Source organism: Vigna umbellata, chromosome 5 (genome assembly GCF_029865625.1).
Source record: "Vigna umbellata cultivar VRB3 chromosome 5, Vumbellata_1.0, whole genome shotgun sequence".
Lineage (NCBI taxonomy): Eukaryota > Viridiplantae > Streptophyta > Magnoliopsida > Fabales > Fabaceae > Vigna > Vigna umbellata.
In genome coordinates, this window is record NC_142169.1 from 20,842,003 (window position 1) to 20,857,083 (window position 15,081).

The 15,081-nt window shown below is 32.1% G+C and overlaps 2 protein-coding genes across 2 annotated transcripts; both read left to right on the plus strand.

Annotated features, from left to right (window-relative positions):
- The first annotated feature begins 2,414 nt into the window (after nt 1–2,414).
- On the plus strand, nt 2,415–4,214 carry LOC124823689 (transcription factor bHLH106-like). Its single transcript, XM_047295961.2, has 2 exons — nt 2,415–2,897; nt 3,375–4,214. Exons 1-2 carry the CDS (start codon nt 2,583–2,585, stop codon nt 3,801–3,803), a joined length of 744 nt encoding a protein of 247 aa, XP_047151917.1. The 5' UTR covers nt 2,415–2,582; the 3' UTR covers nt 3,804–4,214.
- An 8,909-nt stretch (nt 4,215–13,123) lies between these two features.
- Nucleotides 13,124–14,722, plus strand: LOC148197911 (uncharacterized). Its single transcript, XM_088115676.1, has 4 exons — nt 13,124–13,325; nt 13,464–13,651; nt 13,729–13,952; nt 14,383–14,722. The coding sequence occupies exons 1-4, from the start codon at nt 13,124–13,126 to the stop codon at nt 14,720–14,722; spliced, it is 954 nt and encodes a 317-aa protein (XP_087971802.1).
- Nucleotides 14,723–15,081: the final 359 nt, after the last annotated feature.

Below are 15,081 nucleotides of genomic sequence, written 5' to 3' on the forward strand. Positions count from 1 at the left end.
TTAGATTGTCTTGATTTATCTATTATTGTATCATGCGAGGTGTAATTTGTTTACAAAATAAGTCTAGAATCTTAAACAAAATTCAAAAGGTTATATTTTCTAAATAGATAAGTTTAAACTGAAATGAACTATAAATTAGCTTTAAATCTATTTGTGGACATTTGAAAAATATATTTTTTTATTTCGTTTAATTCACATCTCTTAGTATAAATTAACCATGTTTCCATAATGACACTTTTAAATGTAATTCGGTGGGAAAAATCAGAACCCAGAAGCTTGAGAGAGTGAAAAAACAATATTGCTATTACCATACTCTGATATACACCCCTTTCTTTTTGTCATGACCACAATGCATAATAATATTTAAATATAATTGCCAATAAGAAGAATGATTCTTAAAAGCATGAAGGGGATGAAAGAGCAATGAAATCTATTTTAAAATTAATTTTCAAATAAAGCCACTTTATGTTTTCTAAAGTAATTTGATTTTAATGCACGAAATCAATTGCAAACTATTGGTAACATGATTCTATTTTTCACAGAACTAACATAACTTTATATTCACTATTACTTGAGGCTACATATATTGTACTGAATAATCATTCTATTCACATGGTTGTGATAGTTTTGAAATTTTAAGAAAGTTCAATTTGAACCAATTCTGAAGTTGTTCAAAATCAATTCTAAAACTTTTTTAATTAATTGATACCAGTTTTAAAATTAGATTTTAAACAAGTTTGTGTTCAAATCCTCCATCATCTTTTGATTGTTTTAGGGAAATGAAATCCATTAAGCCTCATTAGGATCAAAGAAAGATTAAGGAACACTAATTTAAGCTAATGTATGACCTTCAACGCTGAAGGAAAGTTGTGGAGCATTGGATATGATTCACAATGATATTGAGAAATCTTTGTCATTCTTTGATAAAAAAAAAACTGGTTAATAGATATATAAGTTTATCACCAATGCCATTTTTAATAAATTTTAATTATTTATTAATAAAAACATGTGATTATTTGACCTATTGAATATTTTATATTATTTTTTTTCTATAAACACATATGTCTGAAAATTGTATACTAAGCCATGTCATTATTTTTAGTTAGGATAAATTTGTCACATTGGTCCAATACACTATTAAAATATCAGTTGAAAAAAAAATGAGTTAGTCTTGTCACTCGATTATTTGCTTTGAGATGTTGTATCCAGGTAGGGTAGGATCGGATTATTATAAATATGCAATCTTGATAGTTATGTAACTATAATAATAGAGTTTTCATTTTTTAAATTATAATTATAAATTAAGGGTAAGGTCACTTAGTTTAATTCCATATGTTTCCATTTTTTTTTCAATCATAGTTATATAGTTCTGAATTTATATAGTTATGATTAATAAAAAAATATGATTGTTTAGGTCTTAGTATTTTTAAATCATGATTGGACACTAAAAAGTTAATAATGATTATATTTGATTAATTGAGTACTACTACATTGGCTTGTTTAAATAATATTGAGAAAAATAATTAACAATATAGAAAATTTATTAACCTGCTTCAAAAAATAATTTTTAAATTGTTGTAATTTAAAAGAACTTGATGAAAATACCTAAAATTGTTTATTTTGTCAGAAGAGATTTCAAAATTAGATTACTTATTTTATTAAAAAATTAATAATCTCAACTATTTCGAGAATAAAAAATAGAATTGCTTGATTATAGTTCTTTAATAAAATATTTAAAATTAAAAACATTATAAAAGTCATATAAAAATCGATAATCTATTTTCGTCTAAAAAGATTTTGTAAAAACAACTTGCTTTAGGTCCATATTTTCTACCTGACTTTTAAACAAATTTTAACTTTACATAAATTTAAGTATAAGATTTTTAACTCTTAATTCTAATAAATATTGAATACACTTTACTTATTTAACACATGTAATAATGAAAAAACTGTAAAGTTCCTTTTTTAAATTAAGGTTATTTCATAAGAGGTAAATAATGTTTGAGTTAGAATGATAACAGAGTGATATAGAGTGAAATAAAGCTCAAAATACCTAACTAAATATAAACAATTTGGTATATGTATTGATAAATTTAATAAATTTCTGTTATATTAAAATGTAATGAATGAGAAATCTTGACTATTCTTTTATTGAAAACAGAGAAGTTTAATAGATTCCAGTGTTGGTAAAATGTATAATTTGAATAGATTTTAATGAAGTTAAAGAAATTAAAAATTGTAAGAAAATTATTAATGGATGTCTATTGTGTTGTGTGGATAAAGTAAAGAAGAGATTTGACGTGGAAAAGAAATATAAGATTAATATTAAAAATGAAAGATTATAAATATGGTTAGAAAGAAAGAAAAAATGGGCACCGAAAGGCAAATTGGAAGGCGAAGGGTATTTGATTGTTTGAATTTGGTGAGTGAGGGACACAGTAGAATGGTTATGGGTCAGTCAAAAAGTGCAATCATAAGCATCACTTCACCTTCGCCTTCACCACCACAAAAACTCTAAACTCTTTTCTTCCCTTCTTATTCATTCCCCTTTCCTTCTCACACCTACCTACCCTATCTTCTTCATGCACCACTCAGCCATGGACAACTCTCACCTTCTTCAATTCCTTCCAAACACCACCACCACCACCACCACCACCCCCTTCTTCCACACTCCTCCACACACCACCAACATCATGCACCAACACCACACCCTCTCTAATAACTCCTCCTCCAATCACTTCTACCCCTTTCATGTCTCCCAAATTACCCCGACACCCTCCCACCATGATAGAGCCCTTGCTGCCATGAAGAACCACAAGGAAGCTGAGAAGAGAAGGAGGGAGCGAATCAACTCCCACCTCGATGAGCTTCGCACTCTTCTCCCTTGCAATTCCAAGGTATACATTACACTCCTTATATATGCAAAACTTTCTCTCTTCAACATAATTATAACACTTTCAACTTCAATTCCTAAGAACACCCTTATGTAACCTATGTAGCTGTAAATTTAACATATGTATTTCTTCGATATGTTTGTCATTATTAAATTGATACTGTGCTTGTTTTTGACCAATTTGCAACCTTTTCTCACTGGCTGTATTCACACCTTGTTTTATTCTCAAAGGTTGCATACTTTTTGACCGGCAAATCTAAATGGGCTACACTTTAATTGCCATGAAATATGTATCTGTGGATATGTACTTGGCATACATACAACACAACGGAAAGAAACTCATAAAATCCAAATTGTTAGCTGCATTAGATTCTCATTACTCGTGTCATGTTTCAAATGGAAATCCTAATGGGTTTGGGAAAGTGAGTTTGCTTTTACCAACATGCGATATGATGGTTATTTATAATTTTTGGTTCTTCAGACGGACAAGGCTTCGCTTCTGGCGAAGGTTGTGCAGCGAGTGAAGGAATTGAAGCAGCAAACGTCGGAGATAACGGAGCTGGAGACGGTTCCGTCCGAAACCGACGAGATCACGGTGCTCTCCACCGGCGGGGACTACGGCAGCGATGGGAGGCTGGTGTTCAAGGCCTCGCTGTGCTGCGAGGACCGCTCCGACCTCATTCCTGACCTCATAGAAATCCTGAACTCGCTTCACCTGAAAACCCTCAAAGCAGAAATGGCCACGCTCGGAGGAAGAACGCGCAACGTTCTCGTGGTGGCTGCAGACAAAGAACACAGCATCGAATCCATCAATTTCCTTCAGAACTCGCTCAAGTCCTTGCTAGACAGGTCCAATTCCAGCGACAGATCAAAACGTCGCCGTGGCCTAGATCGAAGGCTAATGTCTTGAGCGCACACACACGCACACAAATCTTCCATTTCCGTAACTACACGTGCAAATGCATGCTTGCAAGCATCGCCCTTAATGTGTTTGTTTATGTAAAGGGAGTTGAACTAAGACGGATTACATTATATGATTTTATATTATAATTGTTTAGGTTGTTATTAAGGTAGTTAGGTAGGTAGTTAGGGTTTGTGTGGTGTTTGTTTGGAATGTTTGCATGTGAACTTAGTGTTGCATGTAAGTAGGAGAAACAGGATGGTGAGAATCTGAGAGGAGAAAGGAATGGGGTTTTGTTTAATTACGTGCTGTGCAAGTTGTGGCTTGTGACAGTGAGAGAAAGGAGCCTGTCTGTTCTGTAAAAGCAATGCTTCTGTGAGTTTCCAAGCTGTAGAAAATGGCATATTCGTTTCTCTTTCATGCCCTTTCTTTCTCACATATCTATCTGCTTTGTGACTGTATGTCGTTGTTTTTCCTTTTGCTCAGCTTACACTGATTCTAAAGAAGCAACTGGGTGGGGAAACAAGGAATGCCTGTGTGTTGGGAACTGGGTTTAGCTCAGGTTTGTTGCTGTAATGGATGCTGAGGTTTTAATCACAACGTTAGTTTTGTGATTAACTCATTCTTCAATAATTAGAGAGTGATCTGTTAAAATATAATTAAAGACTAATAATGTTTACAAGGTGAAATTTGACAAGTGATGATGAAATACGTAAAGAATAAAGTTATCTGAGTATTATCACAGCAGTGTTTTTGCGTGTGAGACAGTGAAATGACAAGGGGCTGCAAATGGACAGGGGTTTTGGTCCATGGAAGTGGAAGAATGTGTTGTGTTTCCAAATCTTGCTTTTGGGGGAGAAAAAGGAGAAAAGGTGTTGTGAGTGGTCGGAGAAAGAGGGCAAGGTCATTGCAAGAATCAGAGGTAGTTCTGCTTCTGCTTCTGCATATGATGTTAAAAGGCTGTTTAATTAATCTGAGTCCGTTTATAATTGATGGGGTGGGGAATATATTTATGCGAACCGAAAGAAAACAAAAAAAAAAATGGTCAGAAATTGTATTCTTGCCCAGGGCTTCAGGTGTCAGTGCAGAGAATGTACTGAGCTTTTGTTCTCGATTTGTTTATTAACATATACAAATGACTCTATATATGTGCAGATAAACATCTGATTAGCGTTTTAATTTTGTTCTCAATTTGTTCTGACATAATACAAATGATTCTACATACGTATAGATAAATATATATATGTTGTGGCTGAACTGACAATCTTATCTAAATGGTTTTTAGTTTGTTTTGAGAAGTTGAGAATGTCAAAAAGAACAAAAAGGTTTGAGTTGTGAGTACTATACTAATATGCTTTATTGCCTTGGTTAAACCATTGGCATATATATACTTTAATCCATTGCTAAGATCTTACACATGACTCAGAAATTTCATCCATTTTTTTAACAATGCATGAGTGAAATTAATCTGGAAGTTTTTTTCTTCCATTCGATATTCTCGCTATCTGAAATTTCAAACTTATCTGAGTCTATTTGGATGGGTCCATTTAAAAAGGGCAAAGCTCTTTCGGCTAAAAACCTTATTTGAAAAACAATTTACTTGACCACTTGTGGGGTTAATCTAAAATATATAATATTTAGATTTATAGAGGTGTTATTACGTTTTTCCTAATACTTTTTTATTATGGATGAAAAATTACTAAAAACTATTAAAAAGTATGTTCCTTATTTATATTTTCTTTATAAACTTGTAGTCTTAAATATAAATATATCTTCTCTAATTTTATAGTCTTATATAAATTTCAATGAACAAGAGATTGTGTTAAAAGAGAGAATAAGTGGTAAAATGTATTATAAACACACAATTAAAAATGATATAATTTAAATGTTTAGGAAGTTAAAAGATTTTACAATTATCTTAGTTTTTTATTTTTTTTAAAAGAAAAAGTATATTATACAATATAATAAAAAAGAGAAAGGTGAAATACATCACACAAATGATATGAAAATGTGAAAGAAAAACTATTATTTTGAAACACATAAAAATTTTACATTCATTTGGTACTATTTTAAAAAAAAATACAAAAAATTACTTATTCAAAATAAATATAAATGGTTGTCATTCCCTTATTCAAAATGAAATATTATAAAATGGTGTTGGGTGAATAAAATTATTTTAAAAATAAATGGCGTTATGCATGCATCATTGAGTGGCAAGAGAAATGCAAATTTTGATATGTATGTTTGAAAAAGAAGGTGAAATTGTAGAAATGTAAAAATTGATTTATTGATTGATTCCCTTTAGGAAAACTTTGACTGTGTTGCATGCTATGTTGCATTGCAGGGTCACAAAATGTGTAGTAAAATATCAAATCAAAGTGTTTGAGGTGAAAAAGTGAGTGAGACTAACAGTGTGCTATTCTCGCCGCATGTACTTACATACAAATCTGCATACCTTCATCATTGCATTCTTTCTTTCTCTTCTCTTTTTCTCACCACACAATGGCTTATTCCTACAATTACAAACAATTAACAACTAAGCACAGGAGTTATTTAAAGCTTTTAAAACGAACAGTAATATCCTATGTGATTGGATATTAGCATTGATTAAGGATGCAACCTAAAAACAAAGATCAAATCATTGCTAAATCTCATAATTAGCTATTATCCAAATTATAATAGTGTTTGGATCAAGGAATGATATGCCTTGTTACTTTTCTCTGGTCCTGTTTGTGTTGAGTTTCTCATTCATTTAAAACAAGTGGTGTGCAATGCATGAAAAAACACGAGTTTGAAATTTAAGCCTAAAGTGCTTCAATACATGGTTTTATCAACTTTGATAATGTGAAGAACTAGAAAATAGTATTCTAAAACACACAATCCTTCTAGAAACTACTTTTCTAGGGTTTTTTGTTTTTTTTTTCTAAAGGTTCTTACAACACGTTCATCTGTTTGAAGATCAAAGACCGCTTGTGTGATTCTCGCGGTGAGATCTTCAAATCTATCCAATCATTTTCTCAAATAGAGTAAGTCAGTTCTTTTTACTGATTTTCTAGTTTCAGGTTCTTTAACACATGTGGTTTTTTCGTTTTCGCATGTATAATCTGAGTCTTCCCTTAGGCTCTCTACTAGTTAGTGGTTTTAATGATACATCTTAATCATGTTTTCGTTATCTGTAGGTGTTGTTTGGTTTTTTTGAGCCGAGAGCAAAGTAGGGTTCTCTAGAACTAGTTTGAGTTTCTACCATATAAGGGAAGCTAGTATTTTCTTCAGTTTTAAATTTAAAAGTGTGATGTATAGTTATTAGTTTGTAATATTGATTTGGCTATGATTTGAAATGATTGCTTTAATGATTATTGTGTATGATGAGCATGTTTAATAATTAAATTATATGTTGTTATGCATTGTAGTGAATTTAGTTGAATAATCATGTGTACGTCATTGTTTTGAAGTATGTCTAGTGTGAAATTGGTATAATATTGAGAAGTAAAGAGTTTGTTTTGAGTTAGAAGTTAGTTTTGGTCTAAAATGAGGTTTTTATAGCAAGTTTGTGAGATAGGGTTTGGATGGAGAAATTTGATGTTGCAGGTATAGTTATATGTATATGATACTTATTAGCACCTTGAGTTGATAAAAATCTGATAAGGAAATAGGTAGGAGTCAATGTGGTGGTTTTAGAAGGTTATAAGTTCCAAATTACGGGCTAGAAGGGAAAATCAAGCTAAAGGTTGTTTATTAGGTTATTTAAAACTTGTCTAGATGTTGAATTAAATGAAATCTGATGTGAAAGTGGTAATGACTTAGTAGGTTGAGTTTCTGAGAACATTTGGTACATTGTGGGGTTTTAACTAATGAAATCTTAAAGTAGGGAGGTTGTGAGGATACTAAAGTCTTTGGGTTTGTTTGGGGTCCATTATGACTTGTTTATACCTTTGGTTTGTTGGAATTAGTGTTGGAAAGATTAGAAATGAGTTTGGGTAACTTATAATAGTTGATTTGGTTTGGAGTGGTTATTTTGAGTTTGAGGTATGTTTTTTTTAGGTTTCTCTGTGTCTATAGGTCCCTAAGAAAGTTTGTTTGGGGTCCATTATAACAATTAAGTCTCTACATTTTTTCAGGTTAAAGTTTATAAACATTATGTGTAAGACTCAAATCCGAAAGGTTCTTTAAGCTGAAATAAAATATTTTGTTTTAAAAGATTATATGTCTCGTTTTTATTTATTTGTTAAATTATGTGGAGGATTTTTGGAAATATTTAATATAATTTTAAAAAATAATTAAAATAAAATCCCACTATTACTAATATTTTTAATGCAATATTAATTTTAGACATGTTATTTATGGATAAATGGTTTTACATTTATTTTATTGATTACAAATTATTTTATTTTAATATCAAATTTTTTACAACTTACTCTTGAGTTTCTCTTTTCTACACATAAATACCACTTATTTGCATGAGAGAAAACACACAACAAACTCATCAACTCATAAAAAGTATTTTCAGTCTTATGCTCTATATTGTCTTTTAAGACATTATGTTCGTAAGATTCCAAGGTTCTTTACTACACTTGATTACAAATTGTTGTATCTTGGGAAAGAAATGCATATAATAGGTCAAGCTGAGTAAACCTAAGTTTACGTCGAGCCCAATCAACTTGAGTCCAAATCAAGTCAAGTCAAGACAGCATCACATTTATTCCTATGTCAAGTCAAGTTCGATTAGGCCCAAGTTGAAGTATAGATTAAGACAAATTGATTCAAATTTGACTAAGTTGACATTTAGTTGTGATCATGTCAAACTAAGTTGAGTATATCCCACATAAGGTCAAACTAAGTCTATCTAAACTCAAAAAAAGTCAAATTGATTGAAACTCAAATTAACCTAAAAGTACAAATACCAAAATATGAATTTGAATATTAAGTATTTCAAATTCTTACTTAAATGAAATTTGAAACTTTTTAATTTTAAGTAATCTAAATACTCTAAAATTCTATAATTTCAATTTCTTTCAAAATTACTTATCTAAAGAACGTATTATATCATAAATTTTCTAAAAAAATCTCTTCTTAAACCAAACACAAAGTAAAGAAAGTTTTCTTAAGTTTTTTTTACATGCTAATTCACACTCACAATCTTAAAATCTTAAAATTTATTGCAACATTTATTTTTTTATTTTCATGCCAATACTTTGACTTGTATGTGACGTCACATATGAAATTTGTGTTTTCAAAGCCATATTAACATTTTCAATATGAGGATTAAAATTATTACTTATGTCAACCTAAATTAGTTAACATTTATTTTCTTTCAACAGTTTCGTATATGTTCATATACAAGGTTTTGTAAATTATTGTTTTTAAAGAATTAAAAAAAATAGAATTAAAAAGTTAAAAAATATAATAAACATTTTTATACATCCCAATAAAAAATTCTTAATTTAAATTTTTCAATCACTCTCCTGACAACATTTAAAAAAAACCCATTAGTGGCTTTGCTTGGGGATTTATTGAACAAATGTCTTCTGATAGAATTAGGAGATATAAATCATTGTACAAGTTTTTCACATTTTGATTTATGAAAAAGTTTATTTTAATTTTTTATATTTTCTAAAAAAACTTATGAACAAATTGTTGCATACCTTTCTATATTATGATAATGGTAATACAATTAGAATATTTGACGCAAAATAAACAAACATAAAAGATGATTTTTTAAATTTATTGGTTTATTTATTTTGTCATAATGATAATATAGAAAGGTAAAAATTAAAATAAACTTTTTCATAATTTCTCTGAATTTTTATATTTCTAACTTATATAGAAATAAATTTGAATTTTTATATTTCTAACTTATATAGAAATAAATTTTAACTTGTAAACAAAAATCCTTTATCTTTCTTTCATTCCTAAAAAAGGTTAATAGAAGAAGTGAGTGATAACCGGGATTAAATTTCAGGGTGGACAATATTCAAAATATAATCACATCATGTCAATAATTGTGTTGAACATAATAGTGATTTTTTGTATATAAAATATGGAATTGAAGAGAAGATTGGGTGGTGATCATAGAAAATTGCAAATCAAGAAACCCCTAGAAAGTACAGAATATTAGACTCCAAGAAAAGAAAAAGTTGGAAGTCACAAGGAATGACCCCACCAATGATAAATGAGGATTTCATGATTTTGGGTGGGGAAAATTATGGATTGTGCCTGCAAAAAAGAGTGCATGAAGAAAATGGTTTTGACCCTTCTTTTTCACCATGTTTAATGGAAGCAAAAAGAGAGATAGAAAGAGACAAAAGGTTCTAACTTTCTCCATCTTGCAAAGACAGATGAGAGGTATACCAACCTAACTTTGAACACCAAAGAGGATAGGGAAAAGGACAGCTGATAAGGGAGCTGAAACTTCTGTCATCTTTTACACATGTAAAATTAATAAACTTATAATTTATTTTACATATATGTAAACAAATTTTAATGTATTAATTTCATGTATATATATATATATATATATATATATATATATATACACACACACAATTTAGTTTCTGATGTCATTTTCAACATGTTATACTTTCTTAATTTGATGTTTATGCATGAATCCACAATTTTAATTTGATCTTTAAATAAATTAAAAAAAAATGTGCCATATATATATATATATATATATATATATATATATATAGAAGACGAAAATGTGTTACAAGCATAAACAAAAGTAATAATACATAAAGACAGTCGCATAGTTTGTCTTTCTGCTAAATTATATTATCTATATTTAATTACATTTTTGGAATCATTATTTGTTTATTATATTATTTATTTCATTGTGTTAATGAATGAATTTTAAATTCAACTCAAATTACAAAATTAACATATAGAACTTCTAAGAGACACTCTCGTTAAAGTATATATATTTTAAATATGAGACTAAATATTAATAGGTGGTAAACAAATTTTGTTAGGATAAATTTTAAGTCATTGTTTTGATTCTGTGTAAACTTTAAGTTTAACTCAATTTTACAAAATTTACTTATAAAATAAAATTTATACTCATTAATATATTGTAAATTGGTTTTATTTATAATGGTTTAAACCCTCATTTGGTCCTCTATTTGTGTGTCAATCTCATGTGGGTTATCGTTTCTTTTTCGGTCTCAATCGGCTCCATAAACTTGTTAAAATGAGTCAATTAAGTCCTCTCTGTTAATTTATCAGTAACGCTGTTTGCCTGTGATTACGTGGTGCACAGAAAATTAGGTCAGTTAAAATGATTTAAATACGTGGATATTGTTTTATGAGAAAACCTATATATGTGGCAGGGAATGAGATAATTAGTGATTTTTATTTGTTTTTTTTTTAACTAAAACAGAAAATCATAAAAGGGAATTAGGGATTTCATGAGTTAGGGATTTTGATTTGGTGAGTGAGTGTGAGAATTAGGGCTCGAAAGAATTTACGAAGATGAAGACAATCACATGGTGATGGACGAACCGAATTGAAAGTGGAGGCCAGTTAAGGTTAGTTTCGTATCTTTTCGCCTTTCAGAATATGTAGTTATTTTGCTATGTTTATGTGTTGTTGTAGTCCCGAATTTGTTGCGTTGTGGTCCCGATTTTGCTACCTTTTTGCTTTTAGGTTATAATTGGTTTACTACTGTTATTCTGTGATGGGTCCTGATTTTGGTATGTTACTGTATGTTGAAATGTGTACATTGTTGTGGTCCCAAAACTGCATTTATCAATTGTTTAGAAGTAGTGGCCACCTTTTCTGTCTGAGTGTTTCCTTAGTGGGGATGTTAGTTTGTTCCCCTGTCCCCTTATGTCTGACTGTTTGCTTAGTTAGTAAAGAGTGAGAAATCATAATATTTTACCCCCAATGTACATGTTAAAAGCTTGTGCTTCAAACATAATATTGCATGGCTGAACGTATTAAAGTTGTGGTCCATCATTGTGGGCATTTTGTTAGTGATGACAATGGAAATTTAAAATTTGATGGCGAGATAGCAGAATGGTCTTGTGATCCTGACCTGTGGTACTATTTTGGAATATTAGCTTCAGTGAAAGACTTAGGTTATATAGATATAAAAGAACTTTGGTACAGTTTAGGAGGTCAGTCAGTGGTGCCAGATAGGTTAGAATTAGGCTTAATTACCTACTTAGTCCCCATGTTCGGAGGTAATTTGCTGTTTAGTACCCGGTTTTAAAAATGTAGGCATTTGATACCTATGTTTTGAAATTTGTATCAATTGAATCCTACCCACTTAACGCCGTTATAAATCTAACGTTTTTCTGACATCAACTTTGAATTGTGGACGAGCGGTTGTGGACGATCGTCCAAACAGAGGAGGACGCTCGTCCAACACTGGAGGACGCTCGTCCAAACAGAGGAGGACGCTCGTCCAACAGTGGAGGACGCTCGTCCAACAGTGGAGGACGCTCGTCCAAACAGAGGAGGACGCTCGTCCAACAGTGGAGGACGCTCGTCCAACAGTGGAGGACGCTCGTCCAAACAGAGGAGGACGCTCGTCCAAACAGAGGAGGACGCTCATCCAACAGTGGAGGACGCTCGTCCAACAGTGGAGGACGCTCGTCCAAACAGAGGAGGACGCTCGTCCAACAGAAGAGGACGCTCGTCCAACGATGCTCGGACGCTCGTCCACTACCGCTCGTCCACAATTCAAAGTTGATGTCAGAAAAACGTTAGATTTATAACGGCGTTAAGTGGGTAGGATTCAATTGATACAAATTTCAAAACATAGGTATCAAATGCCTACATTTTTAAAACCGGGTACTAAACAGCAAATTACCTCCGAACATGGGGACTAAGTAGGTAATTAAGCCTTAGAATTATTACTGATGATAGGGGTGTTATGCATATGCTGAATATTGCAAGGTTAAATGATGAAGTTCATTTGTACGTGGTCCATAATACCATGGAACCACGGATAATAGAAATGATTGATTGGGTTGATGGTGATGTTAATGATGAAGGTGATGTCGCAAGACAAGTGGAGGGTGAGCTTGAGGGTGAGGTTCAGGGTGAGGATGAGGGTCAGGTTGAGGGTGAGGTTCAGGGTCATGTTCAGGGTGAGGATGAGGGTCATGTTGAAGTTGGAACACAAATGGAGGAGGGTCACTGTGAGGGTGAGGCTGAAGTTGGAACAGAAATGGAGCAAGGTGAGAGTGAAGTTGCTAAACAGATTGAACATGTCGAGGATGGTGAAGTACATCATGTAGAGGAGGTTGAGGTTCATGATGTAAATGATTTTGAGCTAGAAGATGTAGAAGAGGATGAGAATGACTTCTAAGTGGTTGAGTCAAATGATGGAAAAATCTATCAGAGAGAACCCTAATATGAAGGTCATGGACATTAGGGACAAAGTAAGTAAGAAATGGAATGTAGGAATCTCTAGAAATATGGCTTTTAGGGCAAGAGCAATGGCAAAAGATAATATTGAGGGGTCATTCAAGGAACAATATAGAAAAATCTATGATTATGGTCATGAGCTTCTCAGAGCAAATCCAGGTTCAACAGTCAAAATAAAGGTTGAAAATAGTAATGATGAGTGTATATTCAATAGAATTTATGTATGCTTGAAAGCATGCAAAGATAGCTTCATTAGTTGTAGACCCATCATTGGGTTGGATTGATGCTTTTTGAAAGGCAAGTATGGAGGGGAGTTACTAACAACAGTTAGAAGAGATGGAAATGAACAAATTCTTCCCATTGCATATGCTATTGTTGAGGTAGAAAACAAAGACTCGTGGACTTGGTTCTTGGAGCTTCTCATTGCAGACCTTGGTGGGGAAGCTGTTTGTGGAGCATGTACATTTATCTCAGACCAACAAAAGGTCAGTCACTCATAAGAAATGTTAGTTACAACCTACTTCAGAAATAACTCAGCTGACTTGAGTATTTTAAATTGTAGGGTCTTTTGCCAGCTATTCAAGATCTTCTACCTGGGGTAGAGCAAAGATTTTGTGTTAGACATTTGTATTCCAACTTCAAAAAGAAATATCCTAGAAAAGACCTTAAACGTCTTATGTGGAGGGCAACAACAACCACATATTCACAACTATGGGAGGCTGAAATGAGGAAAATTAAAGAGATCAATGTAGAGGCATTTAAATACTTGATTGCAATTCCACCTAGGTATGTATTCACTTTTCTCCAAACGTTATTGTTCTTTTACTGTTATATTTACTTTGACAGTTATATTTACTGACATTTAAATCTCCCAAGTTTTGGTTAAGATCTAGATTCAATCCTAGATCACAATCTGACTCATGTCAACAACATGTGTGAGGACTTCAACAATGTGCTAGTTCGTAGTAGGTGTAAGCCAATTATCACTATGTTAGAAGACATTAGGGTTTACATCATGAAGAGATGGGCTACGAACAGGACAAAGATGACATTATATCAAGGTTCTGTGTGCCCTAAGGTTCTCAATAGATTTCAAAAGCAGTCATGGTTAACAAGATATTGGTTACCAAGGTAACTTTACACCTACAATTAATTTGTGTTCATCATTAAGAACAGGTTGTTGCTAACTGTGTTGTCATTTTTGTACTCATGACAGATGGTCATCACATCAATTATTTGAAGTCCTACCCATTTCACAATTTGGGGAGCAATTTGTTGTGAATATTGAAAACAAGGACTGCAATTGTAGAAAGTGGTTAATTACTGGCATTCCTTGCACTCACGCCATAACCGCAATGAAATTCTTGAATTTAAATGCAGAAGACTACATTGGCCATTGGTTTAGGAAGTCTACTTATGAAGAGACCTACAACACCATCATTTATCCTATTAATGGTCAACTTGTGTGGGACATAACTTCATATCCAGATGTATTACCCCCAAATAAGAGGACAATGCCAGGAAGACCCAAGAAAAAGCGAAGACAAGAGGCTTGAGAGTTGAAGAAGAATGACACTGAATTAAGAAAGGGTGGGAACAAAAAAACATGTGCTCTCTGCAAAGAACTTGGACACAACGAAAAATCATGTCCACAACGACCTGCAACACCATATGTGCCTCCACCAGAAGTGTCTGCTGACCAACCTACTCAACAAACACAACTCACAATACCTCCACCAACAAATGTGCATATTTCTCAGGAGTCTGCTGAGTCTCCTTTTGATGAATGAAGTCATATTTAATTCCATTCTGAACAGAGTCTTTTAAATGTCTTGTAATCTGTACTGATGAAGGAACAATGTAATATCACTTTTTTTTTGTGTAATGTGTGTATTGCTTAAGACATATTTACTCA

Bases quoted from the DNA above. Each gene is read 5' to 3' on its own strand.
- LOC124823689 (XM_047295961.2), top strand. From the start codon at position 2,583: ATGCACCACTCAGCCATGGACAACTCTCACCTTCTTCAATTCCTTCCA. The intron at 2,898-3,374 runs GTATACATTACA...TTGGTTCTTCAG, and splicing joins TTCTCCCTTGCAATTCCAAG to ACGGACAAGGCTTCGCTTCT.
- LOC148197911 (XM_088115676.1), top strand. From the start codon at position 13,124: ATGGAAAAATCTATCAGAGAGAACCCTAATATGAAGGTCATGGACATT. The intron at 13,652-13,728 runs GTCAGTCACTCA...TTTAAATTGTAG, and splicing joins TTATCTCAGACCAACAAAAG to GGTCTTTTGCCAGCTATTCA. The intron at 13,953-14,382 runs GTATGTATTCAC...TACTCATGACAG, and splicing joins TTGATTGCAATTCCACCTAG to ATGGTCATCACATCAATTAT.